This window comes from Calypte anna, chromosome 11, assembly GCF_003957555.1.
Source record: "Calypte anna isolate BGI_N300 chromosome 11, bCalAnn1_v1.p, whole genome shotgun sequence".
Lineage (NCBI taxonomy): Eukaryota > Metazoa > Chordata > Aves > Apodiformes > Trochilidae > Calypte > Calypte anna.
In genome coordinates, this window is record NC_044257.1 from 2,520,027 (window position 1) to 2,546,055 (window position 26,029).

The 26,029-nt window shown below is 54.2% G+C and overlaps 2 protein-coding genes across 2 annotated transcripts; one reads left to right on the forward strand and one right to left on the reverse strand.

Annotated features, from left to right (window-relative positions):
- Positions 1-1,454: 1,454 nt before the first annotated feature.
- Positions 1,455-14,062, forward strand: LOC103530627 (adhesion G-protein coupled receptor G1). The gene is made up of 14 exons (XM_008496204.2): positions 1,455-1,566; positions 6,873-6,958; positions 7,457-7,882; positions 8,366-8,483; positions 8,567-8,714; positions 8,799-8,927; positions 9,705-9,821; positions 10,351-10,396; positions 10,724-10,824; positions 10,905-11,020; positions 11,612-11,886; positions 12,265-12,376; positions 12,593-12,861; positions 13,424-14,062. Exons 2-14 carry the CDS (start codon positions 6,919-6,921, stop codon positions 13,543-13,545), a joined length of 2,019 nt encoding a protein of 672 aa, XP_008494426.1. The 5' UTR covers positions 1,455-1,566; positions 6,873-6,918; the 3' UTR covers positions 13,546-14,062.
- A 1,892-nt stretch (positions 14,063-15,954) lies between these two features.
- LOC103530628 (pancreatic secretory granule membrane major glycoprotein GP2) lies at positions 15,955-22,320 on the reverse strand. The gene is made up of 9 exons (XM_030457992.1): positions 22,277-22,320; positions 21,417-21,483; positions 21,016-21,165; positions 20,069-20,274; positions 19,321-19,481; positions 18,007-18,252; positions 17,217-17,376; positions 16,654-16,798; positions 15,955-16,055 (listed from the first exon to the last, which is right to left on the reverse strand). Exons 1-9 carry the CDS (start codon positions 22,277-22,279, stop codon positions 15,955-15,957), a joined length of 1,239 nt encoding a protein of 412 aa, XP_030313852.1. The 5' UTR covers positions 22,280-22,320.
- Positions 22,321-26,029: the final 3,709 nt, after the last annotated feature.

Consider the following 26,029-nt stretch of genomic DNA (forward strand, 5'->3'; position numbering starts at 1 on the left):
AATGTCAAATGTGATTCAGTGAAAAGGCCCTTTGTCCTACAAACAGCAGCAAAAAGATGGCCTAAGATGTCCTTTCCAGAGAGGCACAAAGGGTCTGCACCTGATCCAGGGGTCTGCACCTGATGGAGGAGTCTGTACCTGATCCTGTGGGAGCTGCTGCTGGTTTGAGCAGCATTATTCCCAAGAGGTGGATTTACAGCACTGCCTGACAGAGCTGGTCGGGATGACCTGAAGCAGGAGGTTTGTTGCCATGCCCCCGTGGCTCTGGCTGCCATGAGGATGTCTTTTGGAGTCATGTCCACTCCCTGCAGTGTGTGGATGGTTGAGCTTCAAAGGTGGCCATGTTAGCCACGGTCTGGCAGTGTGAGCTGCTTCCCGTGAGAGCCAGGGAAATTCTGGGCTTGGAATTGGGAATCAAAGGAGGCTGTGGGGTGATGCCATCATGCAGCATGTCCCTCCCCACAGCTGCCTTTTGTCTCCATCTCCTTCTATGCCCGAGCAGAAGGTTATTTACACCCTTCCCCCAGCAGAAAGAAAAGCCTCATTCAAGCCATTCAAAGTATCTGCAAGATCAACTATTTACTCAGGGCCTTTCCCGGAGCCCTCGCTGCCCGCCCTCCTCCCCCTGGTTCCCAGCAGCCCGGGCTTTCTCCAGCCCAGCTGCTTTTCATGGCACACAAAGCTCTGGCATCGCTGGATGCAGCTTTGGCACTGACTTGGCTTTGTCTGCTCCTGCAGAGCCCATCCCCGGCAGCCTCCAACCTTAAACCCCACTTATACCGTGGGGTTCCGAGGGGCAGGATCTGGTCACATCCAGGCCCTGCACCCCACAGCCCACTCCATCTCTTAGAGGAATGGGTAGCCCCAGGGGCCCCATCCCTGCTCCCTCTGCTTCAGGCCTGGGCTCCTTGCCCTGCTTCTCGCCTCCCGCGTTTCCTGCGGGGAGTAGAACCGGGTTCACAAGGACTCTCCGTCCCGGCTGTTTTCCTATTAATTGTTATTTTTTAATCCTGTTGGCAGCCAGGCGTGTAGCCTGCCCGCGCCCAGCCTTTGCTGGCTGCCTGCCAGCCCCGAGCTGCAGGGCGGCGGAATAGGGCATCGGTGGGACGGGGACATCGGTGGGATGGGGGCAGCGGTGGTATGGGGGTAGAGGGATGGGGACATCGGAGGCATTGGGGTAGCAGTGAGACGGCGCACCCCGGTTTCCACCCAGCCGCTCTTCGCCGGCCAGCCCGGTCCCAGCGCTCCCACTCTGCGCTCCCACGCCGAGCCGGACTGAGCCGGGCCGTGCCGCGCTGGGCAGCGCCGGGCAGGTGCCGTGACTGAGGCTGGCGGCGCCGCGGCCCCCGCAGCGATCACAGGGGGTCTCGGAAGGGTCGGTGCGGCGCGACCCGTCTCGGTGCCGCCCCGCTGAGTCACTGCCAGCCCAGGGGGACGAGGCGGGGCGGGGGGCGGGACGGGACGGGTGCTGCCGCCGCACCGCGCTGAGCCCCGCCAGGGTGAGATGCAAGGTGCAGAGCCGAGGGGTGCTGAGTCGGGGCAGCACCGAGCCTAACCCGGGCACAGGTATCGGGGCAGCGGGGAGCGGTTGTGCCGGGCGGGGGGAAGGGAGGATGGAGGAGGATCGATGGAGTCCGCTGTTTGCTTTCGGTGCCCTTAAAGGCCACGGTGAGGGGCGTTGCCTGGCGCTCCCTGGCTGAGGGTGCTGGGCGGGGAAGCGGCGGAGTCCCCGGTGCGGGCGGGGAGGCGGGGGCAGGGGCGAGCGGTGTCCCCGTCCCGGAGACAGCCCCGGCCCTGGCATGTCACCCCATGGACGTGTTACCCTCTGGGCAAGCCACCCCCTCGGCCAGACCAGCAGGGCTGGGAGGGCAGGGTGGCTCTGCGGGGCTGGTGCCTGTGGGCAGCACCCCCAGGGTGCAGCTAGCCTGGACGGAGCTAAGGGCTGCTCCGTGAGGGTTTGTGCCCTGCTCCAGTGGGCACAGGGAAAATTTGCTTCTCCAAGCCGGAGTGGTGGGTTCAGGCAAGGAACCGGGAGGTCTCTGCTCATGGGCCAAGTTGGGAGCTGTCTGGTAAAGTCTCCATCGCTGCTCATGGGGCTCGCCCCTCCTCTCCTGCCCCGGCGCCAGGCCGAGTTCCCGGGCTGTGCAGCTACGAAGCCCCCTGAGCCGCTCGGGGCAGCTGCTCCCGGCTGCTGCCCATGACACAGCTGAGCCCCTTGAAGACCCCTCTGCCCGCCCGGCTCCTGCGTGTGGCCACCGCTTCCCACCCCGGGACAGCCACCGGCACGGCCCGCTCCTTCTCCTTCCTCCCGGCATAGGGTGCAGCATCCCGTGGGACCGCCGGCGTGTTTCGACAGGGTGATCTTGTGATCTCCCTCCTCTCAAATGCCTGTCGGGATGGCTCCAGCCACATCCCAGCTTGCCGCTTCCAGTCCCAGCATGTCGATGCGAGGTGCTCCGGGTGCTCCATACCCGTAGGTAGCCTGATCCTCCCCTCCAGAGGGACTGGCACAAATCAGCTGGAGAACCGAAACAGAGTCTCCTGGAATAACCTCCTGGCAGCACCTCCCCATGGGTGTTGGGGAGGGAAGCCAGCCAAAGCTCGTTTCACAGTCTGAGGGCTGTGTGACCCCCCTGCAAGCTCCCCCTGCCAGCTGAGAGCCTGGAGCAGTTCAGAGATATGTGTGTGGGGGCAAATACTTTTGTCCTGGGATTCCAGCCATTGCGGGTTTGTTGTGCCCTTGCTGGGTATACAGCCCCCACGTGAATTAAGCCAAGGCCTAAAAATGCTGCATACTTGGTTGCAGTCCAGCTCTTAATCCTGCAGCCCCAGGGGCTGCTATTCCCAGAGCAACAGGTTTGCAAGCAGTTGCACGCTGCTGCGATGGGGACCCTGGGACTGGCTCTCCCCACACCAGGCAGTGGCACCTGTGGGTGTTGGAGGGATGTGGTGCTGTGGGGTTTGCAGGCTCGGGCCAGGTGGCTCCCTGCATATCAGCTGGGCAATAGCTTGCTGGTGTCTGGATTTCGAGAAGACTCTGGCCCACCAACTCCATTCCCACCAGTTTACCAACAGCTGGTGTTTGGCAGGGATACGGGGCAGGGGGCTGTGGCCTCTTACCTGGCTCATCAGGTGCTGCAGCCTTTGCCCCAGCATCACGTGGCTTTTCTGCAGCTGGAAAAGCCACCTGGACCAGGCTCACCCTCACCAGGCTCTTGGTTGGCTGCTCCCTTTGTGAAATGCCAAAAACCTGGAGGTGGATCTGGGGTGGTCCTGGGCTGCCCCAAACCTTCTTTCCCCAGCACCCATGGCACAGGCAGGTGGTGGAGACCTTGCTAGTGGGAGGGGGACAAGACCTGGGAGGGGACCAGGTGTTTTCTAAGCTGTTAAAACCCATCAGGGTGCTTTGGGTGGCAGGAAGGTACAAACTGGCCCTCAGGAGGAGGCTGAGGCGTTGCTGAAGCAGAAGGCTGAGTGTTGGGAGCAGACTGTGAGGATGGCTGTCTGCACATCCGTGGGATGGTAATGGGGGGAGAACAACCTGGGTTGCCTCATTTCTTTTCATGTCAGCACTCAGGTCACCACAGCCATACCTGGTCCTTCTCAGCAGGGCCAAAGCCACAGGCTTGGCGTGACACCATGCTGAGAGCCATGTTGCCCAGGTGCTGGAGGAAGTGCTGGTTTAGTTTGCTGCAGTATTTCAGTCTGTGGTGTTTCTTAAGAAACTGAGGGTTTTTTTACAATTTTGAATGTTAATACCTAACCTGAACCAAATGCTGTATCTCTGAAGCCTCAGCCACTGCTGGTCTGCCTATTCCAGCCTCTCCTTGGCTCTCTCCATGCTGGCTTGGGGAGGGATGGTTGCCAGAGACTGGCAGTGGAGGGGTCCGGCAGGGATCTGTGCTGCTCCCGTGGGAGTCTTTATCAGGTTTGGTTTTGTCACGTCAGCAAAACTCAATCTTGTGGGTCCTGGGTGTTGTGTGCAATGGCCTGGAAAATGCTGAAGTGCTGTGCTGCATCCCACAGCCCAGGCTTGGCACGGCTGGGTCCTCAGCACTGTGCAGCTGCTGCTCAGCTCCTCAGGCATCCCCACGCACCCTGGGGCAGACCTGGGAAGGCTCCTCTCATGCCAATGTAGTGAATAACACGGGCACAGGGCAGTGGCACTTTGTGCTGGGGCATCCCCTTTGTGTGTGTGGGGTCCCCATTGGGGTATCTGCCTGCTCAGGCAGCTCCAGCCCCAGGGGCACACACCATCTGTGCTCTCTGCAATGGGAGTCAGTCATGCAAAGCTGTTCTGCGTCTCAGGAAGCCTGTCCTCTCTGTGCCTCAGTTTCCCCACCCACAACTCTATTGGGTTGGACTTGATCTTCAGAGGTCCCTTCTTCCCCTGACATTCTGTGACATTCAGTTCTGTGATTCCTGAGACCTCACCTGGATATCAGGCTGTGGCTGATGAGCTGCGGGCTCCTTAGTATCTTGAGGAACAGTGCATTGGTGTGTTTTCCAAACACACCAGGAAAATTTCTGGCAGGAAAATACAGATAAAAGCCCCTGGATCTCTGTGTTTCTGGTGTTGGAGGTGTCAGAGCATCTTCCCTTCTCCTTGGGAAAAAGGTCACGTCCAAAAGCCACATGCCACCTCCAGAAGCTGGAATACCTGCTGCCAAGTCACCCAGAGAGCAGTAAACACCAGGCTTTTTTTGTGTGTGTGTTTTATATTTTTTTTTCCAATCTGCCTCCAGGTTTAGAAGCTACAGTATTGTTCCTTTGCTTTCCAAGACCGGTGTGTTTTTCTAATGGTGAAGAGAGGATATGATGAGATGTGATGATGTGATGTGATGATGTGATGTGATGTGATGTGATGTGATGTGATGCGATGCCTGGGGCTGAGCCTCCCTCCATGCTGGCAGTGAGAGCCTCATCCAGAATGTGGGGCCCTGGAATGTTCTCTCCTCCTCTTCTTACATGATCTGGCTGATTTTAGGGCCAAACCAGGAGTTTTTCTGTGTTTAAGTGTTCTCTGATGAAGCCATCCTGCCTCAGGGATGATGGCGAGGGGGTGGGTTGATGTCAAAGGGAGTCTCTGCTTGGTCACTACATTAGTGTGGGGCTTTTGAAGGCGAGTGACACTGGGGGAGGTGCCCTGGTGGCAGCGAGGACATGCGGCATCGCTGCCCATGGGTCCCTGCTGCCACCCAGCTTTGAGAAGATAGGGCAGGATCCATCTCCCTCCAGTGCTGCCTATCACTGGCACAGATGGGAACCACATTTTCCCACCGTGAAACCATTTTCGGGGGATTTTCTCTCTCACTATTGTTTGGCTCAGGAAACGTCAAACAGCACTGCAGCGAGTAGGACCAAATAGGGCTTGGAGGGGAAATACCATCTCCCCCACCCACATCCCCACAGGGATTTCTGGTCCCGGTTGAGTAACAGCTGAAAGGGGCTGATCCTGTCATCTGACCACCCTGGCAAAATTCTAGTGGAGCCAGCAGAGTGGTTGGGGCTGAAGCCTCACTGGGATTCAGTGTTCCTCATCCGGAGGCAACACTCTCCTCACACGCTGGCTCCATTGATTTTAAATGACCCAGGTGTTTCCCCACTGCCACCAGTGTTTTGCCACCCCAGATCTGTGCTTTTCAGATACACATGTGGGATTACCAAGCATGTGGCACCAGAATGCCAGCCTCATCCACATCCATCTACTGCTGCCAAATGATGCTTGTGCCATACCCTACCAGCCTGCACCAGGAAACCTTTTTAGCACCACACTCAATTAGAGCTATGGCAGCAGGTTAATTAATAACCTGAAGCCTCTCTTCTGGTCATAGACTGCTGGAAGGAGCAGACAGGGAGGGCCAGCAAGTGAGCCATGTGCTGGCACAGGGTGTGCCCAAGATTCTTGCTGTCTGGAGAAAGCTCTGGGAGAAACATGTGCTGGTGGGAGAAATAAGGATGCTGACTTTCCCAGGAGGCAGTTTTCTCCCAGCTTTCCCATCTAGGAAGATGGGCTGGGAGAGCACTGTTAGCCTTTGCAGGTGGTGCTGGTGGTGCCTGAGTGCCCACTGGCACACAGTGTCTTTTGGGAATGATGCTTTGAGAGTGGCATGTCTGTGGGATGTGGCATGGCAAACTGGGTGCCAGCTTGGCTTTGGGCTGGCCCAGCAGCACTCACCGATGCAGTCCTGCCCTGGGGGGGGTTGCCAGACCCTGGGAGGATGGGTCCCATCACTGGGTGGCAGTAGGGTGAGGAGGACCCCGGTGGGCCCCAGCAGTGCTGGAGATGGGGTTGTGGTGGTGGGGAGGGATGGGAAGGGGTGTGGGTGTGGAGGCTGCGGGTGGGTGAAGCAGCACCCAGGTATGGTGGGTGCTGGCCTGGGGGGAGGTCAAGGAGCCCTGGCTGCATATAAAGACAAAGAAAAGGGAGGTCCATTTCTGCCAGGCTGAAACATGCTCAGCTCCTGGGAGCTGAAAGCACCCAAGAAAATAATTATAGGGCAGGTGAGTTAGGAAACTGCCGTTTTCTTCCATTCCTGTCCTTCTGTTTCTGCTGTTCTGTGTCCTGTTCTGTTCGTGATGAGCAGCCAAGGCCCAAAGTGCTGTGTGAAGCAGGGAGTATAAGTGGGGACCCCTCTGGTGTGGACTTGCTGGCAGGTGGTGCCTGTGCTGAGTGGTACCAGGAGCTGGGGACCATCATCCACTGTCCTCCCCATCCTTCCAGCCCCACAGCTGCTCGTGGCTCCTCCTTCGTGGCAGAGGCACCACGAGCTGGTGGTGACACCACTGGTGTCCCACTGGCACAGCCTTTGCTCTCCATCCCCATGGATGGGTGAGACCCAAATGTTCCCTTGGCCTTTGTGCCCTTCCAGGCCCTGCTGTCCCTGTGGAGGCCAAGCCACAGCTGAGCTGCCCGGGATGAAGGTCCTTCTTCTGCTCCTTCTCTCCCCCCTTCAAGGTAGGCTGCCCCAACTCTGTCCTGCCATGGGCCAGTGTGCCTAGTTTGGGCTGCTGGAAGTAACTGGCAGCCCCTCAAAATTGGCTGTAGAGCACCAAGGGATATTTGCAGAAGTGGCTTCCACAAAGATGAAATGTCTCATGGGCTGATGTGCCTCTGGTGAGTCTCTGAAGCAGGATGGGTCCTCTCCAGAGAAAGGAGATGCTCTCCAACCATCTCTTCTGGGGATGGAGAACTTCTCTGTATGTCTCTGCCAGTGTGGGTGGTGGTACCTGGGTGAGGGTGGCAGCAAGAGGTGGGGAGTCCTGCCACCCCAGGAGCCTCATCTCTCTGGAAAACCCTCCCAGCATGGCCATGAGCACACAGGGGAGGTGTCCCATGCCACCCAGCTCATCCAGGACAGGTCAGGATGTCCAGGGCAGAAAGCCTCCTGTGCCGTGCATGGCTCCCGTGGGTGTTGTGGCTGAACCCACCTCTCTGTGTGCATGTGCAATGCAGGGCTGGGAGCCAGCAGCCACTGGGATGAGGACTTCAGCTTCTGTGGTGACCGAAACCAAACCCAGAACAGCTCCGTCATCTACGAGCACGGCCCTGCCACCATCTCCATCGAGAACACAGACCAGGCACTGATAATAAAAAGGCCATTTTTGCCAAAGAGGAGAAACTCTTACTACAAGTACAGCTTGCCCCTGGCTTTGGGCCGGTACCGCTTCTGCATCTACTGGTTCCAGGCCAACAGGACCCTGCGACTGGCCTATGGGAAGCAGAGCTTCCTGCTGGGTGGGGACCTATCCCACAGCATCCTCCGGGACAGGGAGAGCCAGGAGACTGAAAGAACCAGCACCTCCATCTTCAATGTCTCCTACATCTCAAAGGACGGGAAGAACACCTCCCTCAACAGTGCATCTGAATACTTCTTCCCTGGTAAAGGCAGCTTAAAATTATTTCAATGAAACAGCAGTTTGGTTTATCCCCACCCCATCCTAGCCATCAGCAGAGCATCAGTGGTGGCTCAGTGCATGGTATAGTGTGAGGATGTGAGGACATTTGAAGGGCGATGGAAGGGGATGTAGCTTTCCTTGAAGTGGCCCAGAAGCTGCCCCCTATACCCCTTGAAAATTGAGATTTCTCAAAAGTGTTTTTCCCCCCTAAAATCCTGGGAAACCTATGCAGAAATCTCCAAGGGTCCTGCCTGCACTGTCAGCCAGCCTGGTCCTAATGATCTTGGTGAGAACATCAGCAGGAGAAACCCTCGGGGCTGGGATCTCCATCAGCTCTCTGGGCTTGGGGCCACCTCGAAGCCCTCTGCTTCCTGCTCCCACTAGGACTGTTCCCGACTGGTTTGCTGCACGGGGGAGTTGGCTCTGCTCGTGCTTCTCACAGTGTTTTCTTTCATGTGCCTGTCAGCCTCTCCTGAGAGCTTCCCCATCTGGCAGGAAGATGTGGAGGAGCAGCTCACTGCCCTGGACAGCCTCATCTCACACTCCCCCTCCTCAGGAGCCAGAGACCAGGGGACACTTCGCCGGTGAGTTCCCAGCTTTCTGACATTCCCATTGCCATCGGAGCAGAGCCCACTGCATCCCACTCACGCTGTGTCTTCCCTGGCAGCAAACTTGGGGAGTTGGAGAAGACGTTGGCCAAGGTGGAGCTGGAAGGGCAGAACCAGACCTTTGGGAAGGCCACTGTGCAGGCCACTGTCCTCCTGCTCCAGCCCACTCGGGTTCCTCATCACCTGGCCTTTGCTTCCCAAAGAGAGGTGGGTCCTGGGCAGCCTGTCCGGGAGGGCTTGGCCAACCAGTGTCCTCTGTTCAGCTCCCTACTGACAAGTCTCTTTTTGCAGGAGGGTGGAGTGGTCCATGGGTTCGTGGTGGACCTGCCGAGCAGCCTGTTGGTGATGGCAAAGGAGAAGGAGAAGGTGGTGGAGCACAGGGTGCTCATTATGGACATCAACAGGCAGACCATGTTCCAGGTAATGCCCACACGTCTGGCATGGTGGGGTCTCCACTGTCCTGGGGGCTCTGGTGGTACCAGACCAGAGTGCTGGTACTCAGTCAGAGGAGATGCTTCAAAGATGAAGGATCCTCAAGGGAGGGGATTCTCCTGCTCTATTCTGCTCTGCCGAGACTCACCTTGCAGTTCTGGGTCCAGTTCTGGGGTCCCCAACATAAGAAGGACATGGAGCTGTTGGAGCAAATCCAGAGGAGGAAATGAAGGCAATCCAAGGGCTAGAGCACCTCTGCTATGGAGACAGTCTGAGAGAGTTCAGCATGGAGAAGAGAAGGCTCTGGGGAGATCTTAGAGCACCTTCCAGTGCCTCAAGGGTTTCAGGAAAACTAGGGAGGGACTTTTTACAGGGGCACTGAGTGACGGGTCAAGGGAGAAGAATTTTAAGCTGAAAGAGGGGGGATTGAGGTGAGATCTGAGGAAGAAATTCTTTGCTGTGAGGGTGCTGAGCCCCTGGCCCAGGCTGCCCAGAGAAGCTGTGGCTGCCCCATCCCTGGCAGTGTTCAAGGCCAGGCTGGATGGGGCTTGGAGCAACCTGGGCTGGTGGGAGGTGTCCCTGCCCATGCAGGGGGTTGGGACTGGATGAGCTTTAAGGTCCCTCCTAACCCAAACCAGTCTGGGATTCCATGAGCTAGAACCTTGACATGGGAAGAGGCATGGGACCTCCTCCTTGGGGACTCACCCACATTGCACCCATCAGCTCTTCCTTCCTGTGCTGCCATTGCTGTCTCTTCTCTCACAGGATGGAAACAGCAGCCATGTCCTGGGTGACAAAGTGGTTGGTGTCTCCCTCGTGGACACGGTGGTTGCCAACCTCTCTGATCCAGTGGTCCTCACTTTCTTCCATGAGCAGTTGCTGGTAGGTGCAGGATCAGCCTCACTGAGCCTGGTCCCACAGGGATGGAAGGGAAAGGGGTGCACAGACCCTGCCACTTTAGAGAATGATCACAGTCCAGCAGGTTCATGCACTTGCCTGTCTGCTGTGCTTTCTGAGGCTGTATCACTACTGTGGCTGCACTGTGTGCACTGGTGGTGCTGCCTGCACCAGGGGATGCTGCTCTGCAGATAATGTCTCCTCCAGCCCAGTCTCTAGGGCTTGAGGGCAAGCCTAACCTTGAGTTAACAGTCCATTGGCTCATTCATGGCCTTATCAGGTGCCTGCTCAAAACTCAACCTCTTGTTTGAAAAAGGGGACCTGGGAATAGGCATCTGCTCCACCAGCTGCCAAGGGCATGGTCTCTGCCTGCAGCCTGCTCCCACGATAGGGGATGGTTTGTCTCCTGAGACCATCTCGCCTCCTACCCCATCTTCTCCCCTATCAACTGTGTTGTCTGGGCCACAAACCCACAGCTCCATCCTGACTGGGGCCCGTGGTTTTGTCATTGCAGGGGAATGTGACCCCGCTGTGCGTCTTCTGGCAGGAGGACACCTCTGGTGAGTGCTGCTGCTTTGCAAGGTGCCACGAGCCACTGCTGGTGGTGAATCTGCTCAGATCCACCCTCCCTGACTCCAGCTAAGCACGCCTTTCACATGGGATTGAGCTCCTGTTTGCCCTCCATAACTAACCTGGGAGCTTTCTCCCTCTCTAGGGATGGGTCCTGGCATGAGGATGTTATCTGAGTGGGTGTCTTTGGCATGAGACAAACTGGGACCCCTACTCTTTTTCCTTCCCCCTTCCCTTGACACCTTGCCCTGAAGATACATGAACCCAAAGCAGGTGTTCTTACTGCCCACCAGACATTCTCCCTCCCTCTTGCACAGGCAGCTCAGGGAACTGGGACAGCTCTGGTTGTACAACAGCACCGGGGAGCAGCTGGACAGACTGCAAGTGCAACCACCTCACCTACTTTGCTGTGCTGATGGTGGGTAATGCCCTCCCACAGCTCTCTACAGTGTTCCCATTGGATGGTTTTCCTCACCACATCTCACTTCTCCTCCTCAGGTATCCTCCCCAGAGATCTCCTACGTACACAGGGATTACCTGAGCATCATAACCTACATTGGCTGCCTGATCTCAGCTTTGGCATCCATTTGCACCATCTTCTTCCTCTATTTCAGGTACTGTCTGACAGGTGACCCCGTGCTCCCCATCTGCATCCTGACCATTGCCAGTGCAGTGGCACCTGGGTGGGTGCAAAGCTCTCCAAATGCAGTTGGTGGCTTGGGTAGAAGTGTGGTGAAGGAATCATGCTTGGAGAAAGCCATGTTCTCCTCTCCAGGAACCACCTCCTTGTGCAGGTGTCAAAAACGTGGGCTGTTTCTAATGGTTTTGGAAAATCAGCTTGGTTGTTGTGCTGGATCTGGCAAGCAAAAGCATGCAATGATCTTTGCAAGGGCCCAGTGGAAAGTATGACTGTCATCTCCTGAGTCATGTCACTGATCCTGTGTGGGTGATTCAGAGCTGAAATGATGTTTGTCCCCAACCACCATGGCCAAGTCTTGAAACACAGGGTCAGCTTTAAGGACCTGAGTTTGCCTGTCCAGCAGCTGATCCCCCTGGGGTAAGGGTCTCAACCTGACACCACCAGAGGATTTCCTGGCTCTTCTTTTTGGGGCAGATTGCCCCAGCTGGAGTTGTGAGGTATTGTGGGACACTGAGGATTCTGGCCAGGCATGGTGGTGAGATCTCCCCCCTCCTCTCTTCTCCAGGAGCAAGCAGAGAGACCAGACCACAAGTATGCACATCCACATGAACCTGCTGGGCGCCATCTTCCTCTTGGATGTCACCTTCCTCGTCTCTGAGCACTTGGCCTCCAGCAGCAGCCAGGCATTCTGCAGAGCTGGGGGGCTCTTCCTCCACTTCTCCCTCCTCAGCTGCCTCACCTGGATGGGCATCGAGGGCTACAACCTCTACCGCCTTGTGATTGGAGTCTTCAACACCTACCATGACCACTTCCTCCTCAAGCTCTGCCTAGTGGGTTGGGGTGAGTCTGGGGGAGGCTGAGATGCCCTGAGGACACAGACAACAAGGTGGAGGGGCACCCAAGTAGGTCCTTACCACTGTCTGTGGTGACTGGATGGGGATGGAGTCAGAGCTGTGGGGCAGCAGAAGGACCTCTCTGCCAAGGAACTTGATGGAGAAAGAGACACAGTGGGAATGTCTCATGATCTTTTGTGACCTAAAATTCCACAGCCCTGGGAGGTGCCTGGCTGGGGTCTGCACAGCTCACTTTTGGGCTGGGGCTTACAGAAGGTGTCCCTGTTGTGTACACCCTCAGGAGGGAGGGAAAGGAGCAACCACTCCTTCCAGAGAGTAAGAGCCAGGGACCAGGACAGCCACTTGACTCTGGTTTTGCACCCAGGAATCCCTTTCTTCTGCGTGACTGTGATCTTCCTGGCGAGCTGGACAAACTATGGCCCCTTCTCCATTCCTGTTTATGAATCCATTGGTGGCAAATCCACCAATGCAACCATGTAAGTCACAGGAAGTGGGTTACCTGTCCCCTGCTCTTAGATGAAGTCAACTGGCTAAACCTTCACCATGTCCTACAGGCTTTCCTTGGGGTGGGGTTTAAGTGGGAGTCTGGGTTTGCATGACACCTCCATGCTTCCTCCAGTCCTCCTAACTCATTAACTCCTGTCCCCAAGGGATGACACAACATAACCCTCTGCCTTTTCTGCCCCCTTCAGATGCTGGATCACAAGCCCCCTGATCCATAATGTTGTGAACCTGGGATTCTTCAGCCTCGTGTTCCTCTTTAACTCAGTCATGCTGGGGGCCATGGTCCGGGAGCTCTTCCGGCAGAACAAGAAAGGCCACAAGCTCAAGCATATCCTGGCCCTCCTTGGGCTGAGCATCCTGTTGGGAATTCCCTGGGCACTGATCTTCTTCTCCTTCACCTCCGGCACCTTCCGCATCATCTCCCTTTACATCTTCACCATCATCAACTCCCTCCAAGGTGAGCCTGGGGTGCTGGGCTCCTCCCAGGGGTACCACAGCTCCCATGGGGTGGTGGAGGTGATGGGCAGGGAGAGGGGCTGTTCCTGGGCAGACTGCTCACTCTCTCTGCTGCTTAGAGGGTGTTCAGTCTTCCTGCCCGACAAAATGAGAGGAAATGTCCTCAAGTTGTGCCAGGGGACGTTTAGATGGGACATTAGGAATGATTTATTCTGTGAGAGGCTTGTCAGGCCCTGGCACAGGCTGCCCAGGACAGTGGTGGAGTCCCCATCCACTCTGGGTTTCAGAGCCGTGGAGATGTGCTGAGGGATGTGGTTTAGTGGTGGCCTTGGCAGTGCTGGATTAATGGGTGGCTGTGATGATCTTAAAGGTCTTTTAAAGTGTTCAAGGCCAGGCTATAAGGGGCTTGGAGCAACCTGGTCTAGTGGGATGTCCTGCTCATGACAGTGGCTGTACAACTAGAGGGCCTTTAAGGTCCCTTCTAAACTAAACCATTCTATGATTCTATGATTCTATGATTCTTTTCCAGGCTAAATGATTCTGATTCCTCCCTTGTCTCCCAGGTTTCCTCATCTTCCTCTGGTACTGGACCATGGTGCTGCAGGCCAGAAAGCCCCCTGACTCACAGAGCAACTCTGACAGTGTTAAACTGCAGCCCAACAGCAGCCAGAGCCACCTCAGCTGAGCCCTGGGTGTCCATGCTCTGCTGGAGGGCCCTGCAGAGGCATCAGCACCATCCACTTTGCTACTGCACCCACCTTGCAGGGCTCCTGGGAGCCCAGGGGCTTGCAGTGGCCACCCCAAGCCCCTCACCTCTGCCGGACCCTTCCCCAATTCCTCCTGCCCCCCTGGCATCCCACTGAGCAACCAACAGAACATTTCTTGCCTTGGCCTCTTTGGGGCAGGAGAGCAGGATGTTCACCCAGGCAGTGGAGAGCTGCAGGGACAGGGTCCCCAGAGCCTCTGGTTGTCCCCTCCAATGCCCTGGGGCCAGGGAATGTTGGGTGGGAAAGGGCCTGTCTTCAGCCCTGGCTGGTGGTCACTGGGAGGGTCCTTCCCCATGAAGGTAGAATTGCTCTGCCCCTGCAACCCCCTCCAGCAGCTGAAATAATCTATTTTTGTTACTTTTTTGAATGTATATTTTTGGATGGTGTAGAAGTGTAACAAGGGCACTCGACTTGCTCCCATTAAAGCTGTTCCTTCTCAGAGCATGGCTCACTGGTGTCTCTCCACTGGGCTTTCTGATGGGATCCATCCCTCAGCCAGGGTTGTTCCATACCCAGGGCAGGACCCCCTGTTTCACCCCATAGCATCCTGAGACCAGAAACAGTGCTCCCAGCATCCTGATGCCAGAGGGGTCAGGGAGATGCCCTGGCTCAGGAAGCTGCTGCAGACTCCAGCTGTCACTGCCCACCATGGAGGGAGGCTGCGGATATGAAGAGGGAGAGGTGGCAGGACAAGGATGCTTCCCTGGATGGCTGCAGAGACAGGCAGAGCCCCATCCCAGCACCGTGTCTCCCATCCCACCAGTTCCCCTTCCTCACACCCCCTGCCCACTCCAAGCTCCTGGCTGGGCAGGGGCACCTTCCCAGGTAGGTGCTGTATTCCAGGTTCATGCTGTATTCTGAGGTCTCTGCCACCTAGACACTGCTCCCCAGTAGCTCTACTCCTCCCCAGGGCTCAGAGCTGCTCTTGATCCAACACCCACATCCTCCTTTCCCTTCTGCAAACAGCCCGTACCTTCCTGCAGGTTGGCAAGAGACCTCCTGCTCAAACTGGCAAAAACCGACGGGGCCTGGTTCGGAGCTAATGATCCACCTAGGCAGGGCTCTTTGCTTTGACTCTTTCATCCCAAATGGCCTGCCTTGGGCAAGGAGCTCTGGAGATGTCCCTTCTGCCAAAGTCCCCTCAGGCTGCAGCTCCCCATAGCCTCAAAGCGTCCCTGATCTTCCCTGGGAGCTCTTGCAGGATCAAGGAGGAAACCATTCACCTTCAGCCAGGAAGGAGCCGTCCCCCTCTTCCCTGGAGCTGGTCTGAGGTGCTGGACCAGCTGGAGGTGGGGTTTTCTGCTGTGGGAGGCTCAGGGCTGGGAATTAGCCAAAAAACAGAAATCCCATGAGCTTCTTTGCAGTTTGTCATCTCCCAATGGACTGGGTCCAAGCTCTTCGGGCAGGGATCTGCTGGTCATCCCTCCTGCAAACTCCTCAGTGGCAAATTCCAAGACACCAAGCTTCAGCTGAGTGACCCCACCCAGGCCCATTGCAGGGAGAACAATCCTCCTCTCTTTATCTCTGCCTTGGTATTGCATCTCTGCCAGATGGCTGAGCACTCTGGTTTTCAATATCACTTGTTATTTGCTTTAGAGCAGGGTGTTGATGGACAAAACTCCTGCTGGCCATTTGTCATGAATGAAGGAAAATACCTGTATGGGCAGGTGTATCACACAGACACAGACACAGACAGAGGGGTGTGTATGGGTGCACACACTGTGCAGCCCTTGCTCTGCTAAAGCTGCACCTGTGTCCCACAGAACCACAAAAGTCCCAGTATGGGCACTTCCACCTCCCCACACACCTGGGGGAATCTGTAGGGAAGAGCAAAGCAGGAAGAGGGAACTTCCCAACCCTCTCTTGCACTTCAGGCTTCTGGATATCCACTCTCTGTGGATGAGATCCTTTCAGAAATGCCTCAATCCCCTGTCCAGCCCAAACCAACCACCTGACTCAGGGTGAGGCAGACCCCGGCAAAGTCCCTGGCTTCCCCCTCTGCTCCGTGCGGCCCCTCAGCTGGGGTCAGTCTGTACCCTGTCTGCATCCCACTGAGCCCAGCAGCCTCCCCTCACCCTCCTCTACACTGCTCCTGCACCCCAGCTTTCCTGGGTGCACATTTGGAGTATGGGCATTGTGCCCAGGAGTAATAGGGTTGGTACAGGAAACAGAAATACTCTTGATGTGACTTGTCGTGGAATCACAGTTTGAATCCAACCATCACTTCCTTCCCCCCCCAAAAAAAAAACCCACAAAGACAGAGGCAAGAGCCTCTCTGCTGCCACCAGGTTTATTTGGAACCAGGTTTATTGGGGTAGAGATGCTCTCTACCCCAACCTCTGCCTCGTGCTGATGGCCACAGCAGCTGCAGTGAGCACTCCCAGTGCACACAGGAGGATGAGGACCCCCAGGAACCACGGGTTAGGTCCTGGCAAGGAAAAGAAATGTTTGTAACACATCTTGGTCCCCCAAGCCCACACTGAGGCCTGAGGCAAATTTTGTCATCTCCTGTGAAGGGTAAGAGCTGCCAGAGCTGGGGGTGCCTCAGGGCCCTGAGGACCCTCACAGGACTCAGACACCCCTCTGGCCTCACCAGGGGGTTCTGCCCAGCCCCACTGCCCAGGAGCTACATTTAACTTGTCATTTATGCCAGGTCTGAGCTATGCTGCAAGTGGGCTCACCCCCAGCCCTGCTCCTGGACCTTCCTAGAACCCTGGGGTTGCCCTCAGAGCTCACAGGACTCTGATACAGGGGTCCATCTCTCCTTGCCTGGGGTGCCTCCCAGGTCCCTTCCCCCCCTGGCTGTCCCACTCAGCCTGACCTGTGCCTGAGGTGGAGCTGTTTTCCCAGAGCTAAACCCTCTGAGCTGGTTTGGCCACTGGGTTCTACCATTCATTGCCATGACACCCCAAACACCCCATGCTTCTGAGCAGGACACTGGTTTTAGCAGCCCTTCTTAATAACCTGGGGTTACCCAGGCAGTTTTATGTGAGCTGTTCCTGCCCTCTGCAGAGGAACACACGTACCTCCCAGGTCCTGTGGGTCAGTCCTGGAGTGCTGGGTGCCTACTCCCAAGGAAGGAGCAGCCAGCAGGTGGATGGGCCCATAGGAGACAATCTTATTGTAGTCATCTGCTGGCGCTCGCTTGCTCCTCTGGTGCCTGGGGCATTGCTGCTAACAAAGCCAAGGGAAGTGTTATGGGACAGAAGGGCAGGGGAGAAGCCCACTCCAGGGTAAGGGGCTGTCCTGGTGGCCTCTTCTGGCAGGGGCACAGCAGGGGCTGCAGTCAAGACCCCAGAGCATGGGAGGGGTTGGTTCCTGACAGCCCTTAGCCTGCTTCTCTCGTAAGTCCCAGCATAAACATCTCCTGCAGGCACCCATCAGAGAGAGGGAAGAGGGAATCTCTCATGTGGGTTCAGAGTCCTCATACCTTTAGTTCAGGGGATGGGGTGAACTCCCGCTGTGGAGAGGTGTTTATTGTGCTGAGGCACCCAAACCCAGAGCAGACTCCTTTCTCCAATCAGCAGGCCAAGGGCAGGGAGGTTCCCCTGCCCCACCAGGACAAGGTGCAGACCACAGCAGAGCTCACCTTGGCACAGGGCTCCAGGATGCCAGGAAGGCAGAGCCGGACACGGCAGTGCAGGAACACCTCAGGGTAACCCACAAACTGAAACATTTGGAAGCTGAACTTGGCTGCAGTGCTCTCTCCAATAGCATTCAGGTATGTCACTGTCTCATCCTGGGGACAGCTGGAACAGACGATGTCTGGTCAGCATGTGGCAAACAATGGGGAGGGGGGAACATCCCAAACTGGGACACCAGAACACACAAAGCACCCCGCCCCAGGCTTTGCTGATGGGGACTATTTCTGTCTCAGTGCTGCTGGGGATGCCTTTCCTTGGCACCCTGCACTGTGCTCATCTCAGGGAGGAGCTGCCACCAGCACAGGAGCTGACTGGTGCCTTGCTCTGTGGAGCCACAGCAGCTCTCCAGGGGTAGAGGTAGCCTGGCTGTGGCACTGCCTCCCCAGAAATCCACAGCCCTGGCTTTAGCTTGGCTGCAGCCACCTCAGAGGCAAGCTCTTCAGCAGAGACCTCTCTGCACACACCAGGAAGATCTCCCCCCTCCTCTCCTGTCCCTTTACCTCCCCAGCAGGCCAGCACTGATGCTAGAGGGACAGCAGCTCTGCTGGATCAAGAGAGGGGGCTCAGTTCAGAGGAGTTATGGGGCTCATCTGTGGGGCTGTTCCACTTATTCAGGGATGGTGCCTGCCCAAGGTTCCACCTTCCTCACAGGAACCTGTCCTTAGCACCCAGAAAAGAGACATGACTGTGCCCATGGTGCGAGGAGATCAGACACACCAGGGATGTTCCACTCACCCCTTCTCAATGAGCCCATGCCTCACACCCTGGTAGGGATCTGCAGTCGGTGTGGCCCAGCAGTCCTCAACACTCAGCAGGAAATACTTGATCTGGTGCTGTCCTTCGAGGTTCAGCAGGACATAGAGGGTGTCCATGATGGGGATGGCAGCAGTTGGTAGGTAATAGGGCTGCAGGTAGGATGGGGTCTTGTACAGTCTCATGCTGACATTGAAGTGCCCTTCCCTAACCACAAACTGCACCAGCCTGAGAGGAGAGGAGAGGAGAGAAGAGGAGAGGAGACCTCATGGGTAGAATGAGGAGGCAGGAAAGACAGAGAACAAGTCAGGCCATTGACAAAGCTGTACTGGGACCCTCAACATAAGTAGGACACGGAACTGTTGGAGCAAATCCAGAGGAGGCCACAAAGATGATAAAAGGGCTAGAGCACCTCTGCTATGGAGACAGTCTGAAAGAGGTGGGGTTTTCAGCCTGGAGAAGAGAAGGCTCCAGGGAGATCTTAAAGCACCTTCCAATATCTGAAGGGGTTTCAGGAAAACTGGGGAGGGACCTTTTACAAAGGCATGGAGTGATAGCTCATGGGGGAGAAGGGTTTTGAGCTAAAAAAGGGGAGATGAGATGAGATCTTAGGAAGAAATTCTTTGCTGTGAGGGTGCTGAGCCCCTGGCCCCGGTCGCCCATGGAAGCTGTGGCTGCCCCATCCCTGGCAGTGTCCAAGTCCAGGTTGGATGGGGCTTGGAGCAACCTGGGCTGGTGGGAGGTGTCCCTGACCATGGCAGGGGGTTGGGACTGGATGAGCTTTAAGGTCCCTTCCAACCCAAACCAGTCTGGGATTGGATAATTTGATGACTCTGGATGTCCCTTTGCTCTCAAGTGGGGTCTGGTGAGAGGCAGTCCCAGTGCTGCCTCCTGCTCCGCATCCGCACCGTGCCTGATGCAGGCCCGGAGCTCCCGGGGCTCCCACAGTTCACATGCTGGGCAGTGAGGGCTGCGAGAAAGACACAAAGATTGTGCCTCCACAGGGGCCCGGTGCGGGCATCCTGCGGTTCTCACCCTTTGTTTTCTGGCCGGCTGGTTTCACCAGTGGGCAGAGGAGAAAGGCAGACTGTGAGTGCCCGGGTTTGGCTCTGTACCACGTCCAAACCGTGGGCTGAAAACTGTTGGGAAGGGTAAGGGAGATGCCCACGTGTGACATTGTCCCGCGCGCTCTCTAGTGGCTCCCCAGGGCCTGTGCAGAGGATCTCAGTGACTGAACCTGTTCTTCCTCAAGCTCCAAGATCACATATCAGCAGCAAGGGAAGAGAGACTACTCACTTGTCGACAGCAGTGAGAGCGAAGGGCAGCTTCACCACCTGCTCATAGGCATAGAGGCAGGAGAAACGAACCTCCAGCTGGAAACTCCGGGAGATGACACCTCCACGCTCTTCAGGCTTTGACTCAATGACATTGGTGTATGATATGTGGGAGCTGTTTTGCTGGAATGACACAGAAACCGAGATGCCAGACCGTGTCTAAGTCCATACACAGAACTCCAATCTCCAGTTCAGATTGCAGCTGAGTTCCAGTGCAACTCAGCTACAGCTGCTCCAGGCCTCCTGGAATTTATCTGCTGGGGTTTTTGCTCAAGCCCCATGTCTGGGGGCCACTGACAACCATCACCGGAGTAGCCGGGACACTGACCCCTGTGAGGGCCCCTGTGCAAGGCAGAGCTGAGCACCAGTTCCTCTGCACCCTCCGTGACACCCGAATCAAGGAGGTCAAGGGGCTGTAGCCAGGCCTGCAGAGCTCTGAGGGTGCAGCCAGAAAGCTGAGAGCCCTTCACAGCTATGAAAAGAGCACATGGAGACTTCCATGCTCTGCTTAATAAGACAAGATGTGTTGCCAGCAGGGATTTGCTGGAGGCAGAAGAGCTTTCTGACAGCTCCCAGGGGAGCCAGCCAAGGGGAATGAGAACTTTATAGCACCCAGATATTAAAAAGAGCCTCTGGGGCTGTCCCCACTCAGTATGTCTCCTCCTCCCATAGATTCAGCACTATGCAGAGAGGCTCTGCTGGATCCTCACCTGAATTATTGATCCACAGGTGGTGTGATTTTCACCTGTGAGAGTGGCTGCAAAAAACAACTTGCCCTCTTCTTCCCTTTCTGAGACCTTGCATGCCTTGTTCTTCAAGTGGACAAGCTCACGGGGGATTTTCAAAAGTTCAAACACCTCCTTCCTCACCATCATCTTCATGTACTCTTCCTCACAGGCCAGCTTCATTATCACATCTGTGGGAAAAAGTCATCTGCAATAGCAAAAAGGAAGAAGCCTGAAGGAGCCCTTGGTCAGCTATCGAATGGCACAGTCCCACTGAGTTCAACAGCCCCTCATCCCAGCCTTGTTGCAGGCTGCTGGTAGGGCTCTTCAGAACAAAAGGGGCAAAAGACATAATTTTGGGAATGTGCAGAAGTTGCTGTGGCTCTTTCATTTTGTACTGGTTGCCCAAGACCTGCACAAGTCCATGGGTACCACTACTCTAAACAGTCCTTAAGCTGAAGAAACCAAAGGCAGAGGTGGGTCTGGCTGCTTTTGAGGGCTGTCTACAGAATTCCTGCTGTATGCCAAGGGCACCAGGCAGGGACAATGATCCTCTTTATCAGATGAAGACAGTTTTTGGCCAGTGTCTGTAAGGACCCTTCACTGCATCTGTGCTGGAGTGCTATGTGGTTGTGTTAAGACTCACTGGCAGCCACGCTCCTTGTGCCATGCTGCCCTGGCATGATTACACCACTGCATGGCTTCTGACAGCCAAGGTTTCCTTCTTACAGAAATTAAGACTTTTTGGGAGGAAAGTAACAGCCTGTGACTAGGTCTTGTATCAACATGTAGTCAGGACATGATGGTGGTGGAGTATGCACCTGAACCAGGAGCTCCTGGAGCCTGTGGTGGAGAGCAGTGGTGAGGCCAGTGCACTGCACCCACCTCTTGCAGACACACCTGGGAGGGCTCACCAGCATTCCCAGCCCTACCTTGGCAGAACTCCCCTGTGAAGCCTGGTTTGCAGCTGCAAACTGGTCCATCTTCCTCTACCTGGCAGTGCCCCTGGTGCTGGCATGGGTTTGGCAGGCAGGCATCTGAGCTCCTCTTGAGATGGGGGGAAACACCTTGTCCCAGATCACCTGTGGCAAAGGAACACTGAGTGAATGGAAACACAGCACAAGTATCTCCCCTGCAAGAGAGGAGAGAGCAAACCTGCCCCATGGTGTGAAGCCTTGACCAGCTCACAAGGAGCCCCCCTGAGCCCTGGTTGCCCTGTAGCAGCCACCAGCAATGCCCTGAATAAGGAATATGGACACAGATCGGGTGAGAGTTTGGCCTCTTCTTTCCAAACTACCTGTCTGACCCAGCAGGAACAGGAAATACAACTCACTCTTGTTGCCTTCACAGCCAGCCAGGCAGAGGACAGAGACCACCAGCAAACACCTCATAATCCTTTCCTGTAAAAACAAGCAGTCTCTGGATTGACACACATTTTTAGCACACTTGCTGGAGAGATTTGCGATCATTCAGAAAGATCCAACCCTCAAGCACAGGTGTGTTAATTTCTGTAATGCATTTCCTCCAACAACTCATTTCCTGTCCCAAAGGGCCACAACAGCAATGTTCTCCCCCCAGCAGGCTAACATGAGGGTTAAATACTGTCCTGAATTTAGATAGCTATTGCAGAAAGAAGTGGGAAAAACCAGGCCTCAGACCTGCAAGGATAAAGCCGCATTTCAGTAAGAACAGACACTTGGAGAAAAACCACACAGCTAAAGCATCTTTCCAAGCTCTTGAAGAATAAAGGAGTTTCCCCCTTTCCACTATAGGTCATTTGAAGAATTAGGACTTGAAAAATGATTCTTGCTTTTCAAAAACCCATGTCCATAACAAGGAGGCAATGGGATTAAAAAACCCCAACGTCTGCCCTGTTGGTACAGATAATGGATTTCTATAGGCAAATGAATGGTACGGTGCTGGACGAGCCCTGGACACCAGAGTAATCTTATCAGAGAGGTGGACATGAGCTGGACTGATGCTCTGCCACCCCTCTGCTGCAGTGGGAAAAGCCAACACCCAAAGCCCTGCTCTGGTAGCACATTGCACAACCCCACACCTCACCCTAAGCAGCTATGACCCCTGGAGCTCCAGGCCAGGAGGGAGTCTTCCTCATTCTGCTCTTTGCACACTGCAGCAGTGCTGAGAAGTCCTACCAGAGCCAGGATCTCACCCTGTTCTCATCCCACTTACCATTGCCAGGCTGCCCCGTGTCCTTCAGTCACTGCCACCCTGGGTTGCTCTTGTGCCTCCCTGTGTGTGCCTTATATCAGCATCTGCCCCTCTCCCCACGCAGACACGCTGCCGCCTCATTGCACAAGAGCCAGATTAGCATCCTCCAGCGGCAGCCGGAAAGGACTCAGCAGAAAAGGCCCTCCACTTATCTTGTGAACACTGACACAATTCACAGCCCTGACGGAATCCCAAATAGGGAGAGTAACTGCAAAATCCCTGGGAATCTGAGGTTGTGTGCATCCAACTGACCATGGCACTGCTCTTGGTGCAGCAATAACAAGAGATACAGCAGTGGCACCCGTGAAGGACAGGGAACAGCACATACCCAACACAATGGGTTTCACAAACACAACATACATCTGCTTTGGCTGTTTTTTTAATGATTTCTGACATCTAAGATCTAGTGGTCACTACCAGTGAGAGATGTGTGGGAGACTGAAAGACAACACGCAGATTAATGTAATCAAAGTATTGCTGTTTTTTGAGAGCAGCAGTGACCCTTTTATACACAGTCAGGCTGATAACATAATATGAGCATATTGCTGATCGGTACAACACATTCTTCACACGCCACAGGACACCTAACTGGTTAAATACAACTGTTCATGAGCTGCCTATGTGTTGCTTTCCCATCCTGTTATTCTTCTTTTCTGCTGCCAACTCCCTTATCTTTTGCCCATAGCTGATCTTTTAATAACCTTGCAACTGGGTCTCAAAGCCCTTCATTCACTCTGGCTATTGATACGTCACTCACATGTCCATTTTCTTCCAAAAACTGGTCCACAATTCCCCCTTCTTGTTTTTGAGCAATCCAGACTTGCCTCATTGCGTGAGATAGCATGCTAATGATACATTGCCATAAACAACGTACTAATAATACAAAAGCAATAATTACTAATATAATTGATAAGCCTTGTTTAATTAAATCTTTAAGCCATGCCCCCTAAGCAGTTTAGCCAGTCGTCTAACCCAGTATGTACAACAGTTAATTTTTTCATGTTATCTTTAATCAATTGTATTTGTTTGTGAATCAACTCTGAATGATCAGACAAGTTCATGCAATAGATCCCATCAAGGTCTTCACAACCATGACTTTGAGCTAACAGTAAAAAGTCAATGGCAGCACAACTTTGTAAAACTGCATGTCTGACACTATCAACATCTTTTAGCATCTGTGTTAAAATATCAGAAGTTTTCATCTGCTTTGCAGTCCAACAGGCCAGTTTGTGTATATTGCCAAGAGCTTTTCCTGCTGCTACATGTGGGACAAATGAAGCAGCAAGAACCCTCTCTGCTGTACCCCAAATTTCAAGTTTGTCATTACATTCTGGGCCCAATTGTTGTATTGAGTGTTTTGATCAAAAGTGTTGTTATTCACTTATTAGTGCTCTCATATCAGGGGCAAACAAGGTTAATTTTCCAGTATAACATGGTCCCCCTACTACTTGTTTAGGAATAGCCTGCCATGCTCCATCACCACAAAGCAAAAAATACCCGTTGGGTAGCAGTTTTGCTGTATCATTATTCCATATGCCACACTTGCTGCCTTGCGTTTCTGCCCCTAGACCTCCATCACAATATCCATTCCTGCTCTTATAATCACACCATTTTGCCTTTTGAGTGCTACTGTTCTGTGCCCAACTTTGCTCAGTTGGGTTTTTGCATTGTGCTTTGAAATGGCCTGCTTTTACACAGTTAAAACATTTTTTGTCTCTTGTTTTCCCTTTTTGTTCTTTATTTTGTACTATAGAACGTTCCATGGCGCCTACTGCAGCAGCAAGATGTGCAGCTTTATCTGCTTCTTGCATTTGCTCAGAAGCTTCTAACAACTGAGCTGCTGTAGCACCTCTTGGGAGTGGTCCTAATGCATGTTTAGTTTTTTCATAAGCATTGTCATATGCTAACATATAAAAAAATTTCATTTTCATCTCTTCTGACAAACTGGGATGTGAAGTTATCACTGAATATAAGCGATCCACAAATTTTGAATATGGCTCTGTTAGCCCCTGTTCAATATTTGTGAAAGAGGGGGTTGCTTGTGCAGGATGATGCACAGTTTGAAAAGCTTTATACACCAATTCTTGTGACAGTTGTAACACTTCAGTTTGAAACCGTGCCTGGAAATCTGTGTGTACAAAAGGACCAGCACCAAGTAACATTTGTGCTTGCATTCCATACACTTGCATTCTGTCTGGGAATCACAGCTGCATTTTCACACAGCATTTGCCATTTATGATGAAATTGCAGTTGTTGAGAAGAAGTTAACAGAGTATTAATGAGCATTTTTGTGTCCTTTGGTGTCAATAACCGAGCAGTAAAAAGATGTTGCAAAATAGATTGAATAAATGATGATTCCAAACCGTACTGCAAATTGGAGCTTTGGCTTCTTTTATCATTTTCCAATCTAGTGCAACCCATTGCCCCCCTGCTCCTGGTCCCAGAATCACTGGAAAAGCCATCGGACTCATGTCAGGAATCATTTCTCCTTCTAATATAGCATTTCCAATAATCCCCTTCCATCTAGTTACTGGATCCACACTCCCACCTCCCCACCACCCTTCCCTCCCCATGTTGGATCTGGAAGAGGTGGAGCAGTGGGTGTTAAAGGGATAAGGGAAGTAGGAGCAGGAATAGGGAATGAATCAGGAGACAAAAATGGATTAGTGCCCCTGGGTTGTTCGGGATGTTCCCCGGAGCAAAATCTAGGGGTTTTTTCAGGGGTATACTCATCCTTGGCCTCCACTTCTTTCTGGTTTTTTAGCAGTTCCCTTAGCTGCTTGTCTCCAAGTCCCAGCTCTTCCTTGGGTTGTTGCTCTATAGCAGGCACTGATGGTGTTGACAGGGGAAGCGGAGGATAAATTGATGGCAATGGTGATTGAGAAAATAAATTATGTGGCAGAGGTGGGGGGGAAGGCAGCAGCGGCAGAGCAGCCGGGAGCCACAGCAAGCAGGCAGGAGGGGGGAGTCTGCATTCCGAGATTCCTCGCCCGTCTCTGGCTTCTCTCCCTCTTGGTCCTCAGAGGATTCTGGTTGTGTTTTCGGTCGCTTTTGGTTTTGCTTCTTGGTCCCATTTTTACTTTTTGGCTGAACCCCACGGTCAAATGGCACAGCTGGCTGAGCTTGAATCAGTACAGCCCTTGCAGGTGCTGGTGGGGGTATTTTAGGTGCCTCAAATAACTGTTTAGAGGTCGAGTCCATATTTTGGGCATTCGTTGGCACTGCTAGATCAGGTGTTAAGGCAGAGAATGCTGAGGCTGCTGCTGCCCTCTCACTTTTCATTTCTTTTAATGTGTCTTGAATCAGTCTCCACAACATGGCTAATTTTCCAGCCTCCTTAGACCCTTTGCTAATTTCTTCCCATAGGAACTTCCCAATTTCTTCCCACGTTCCCAGCTCAAAAGCTGTACTGACAGTTGGGATCAGGGCTTTCTATTTAGCCTACTGCAGACTGCCACCCTCATAATGTATCCCTCTCTTGGAGAGAATGTGTTGTAGGAGCTGAACTACTGCCTCTTCTTCTTTAGAGAGTGTAGAGCCCATCTCTTCCCTTACCGCTCATCTGATCAGGGTGAGATTCCTCCAGCGAGCGCTGTCGGGGCAGCCGTCGGGGCAACGAGCTCTTTCGGTTGGCTTTCCAGCTACCCTCTCATTCCAGCTATCCTCTCATTCCAGCTGCCTTCATCACTCCTGGGAAGCAACAGTGAGAGGGTC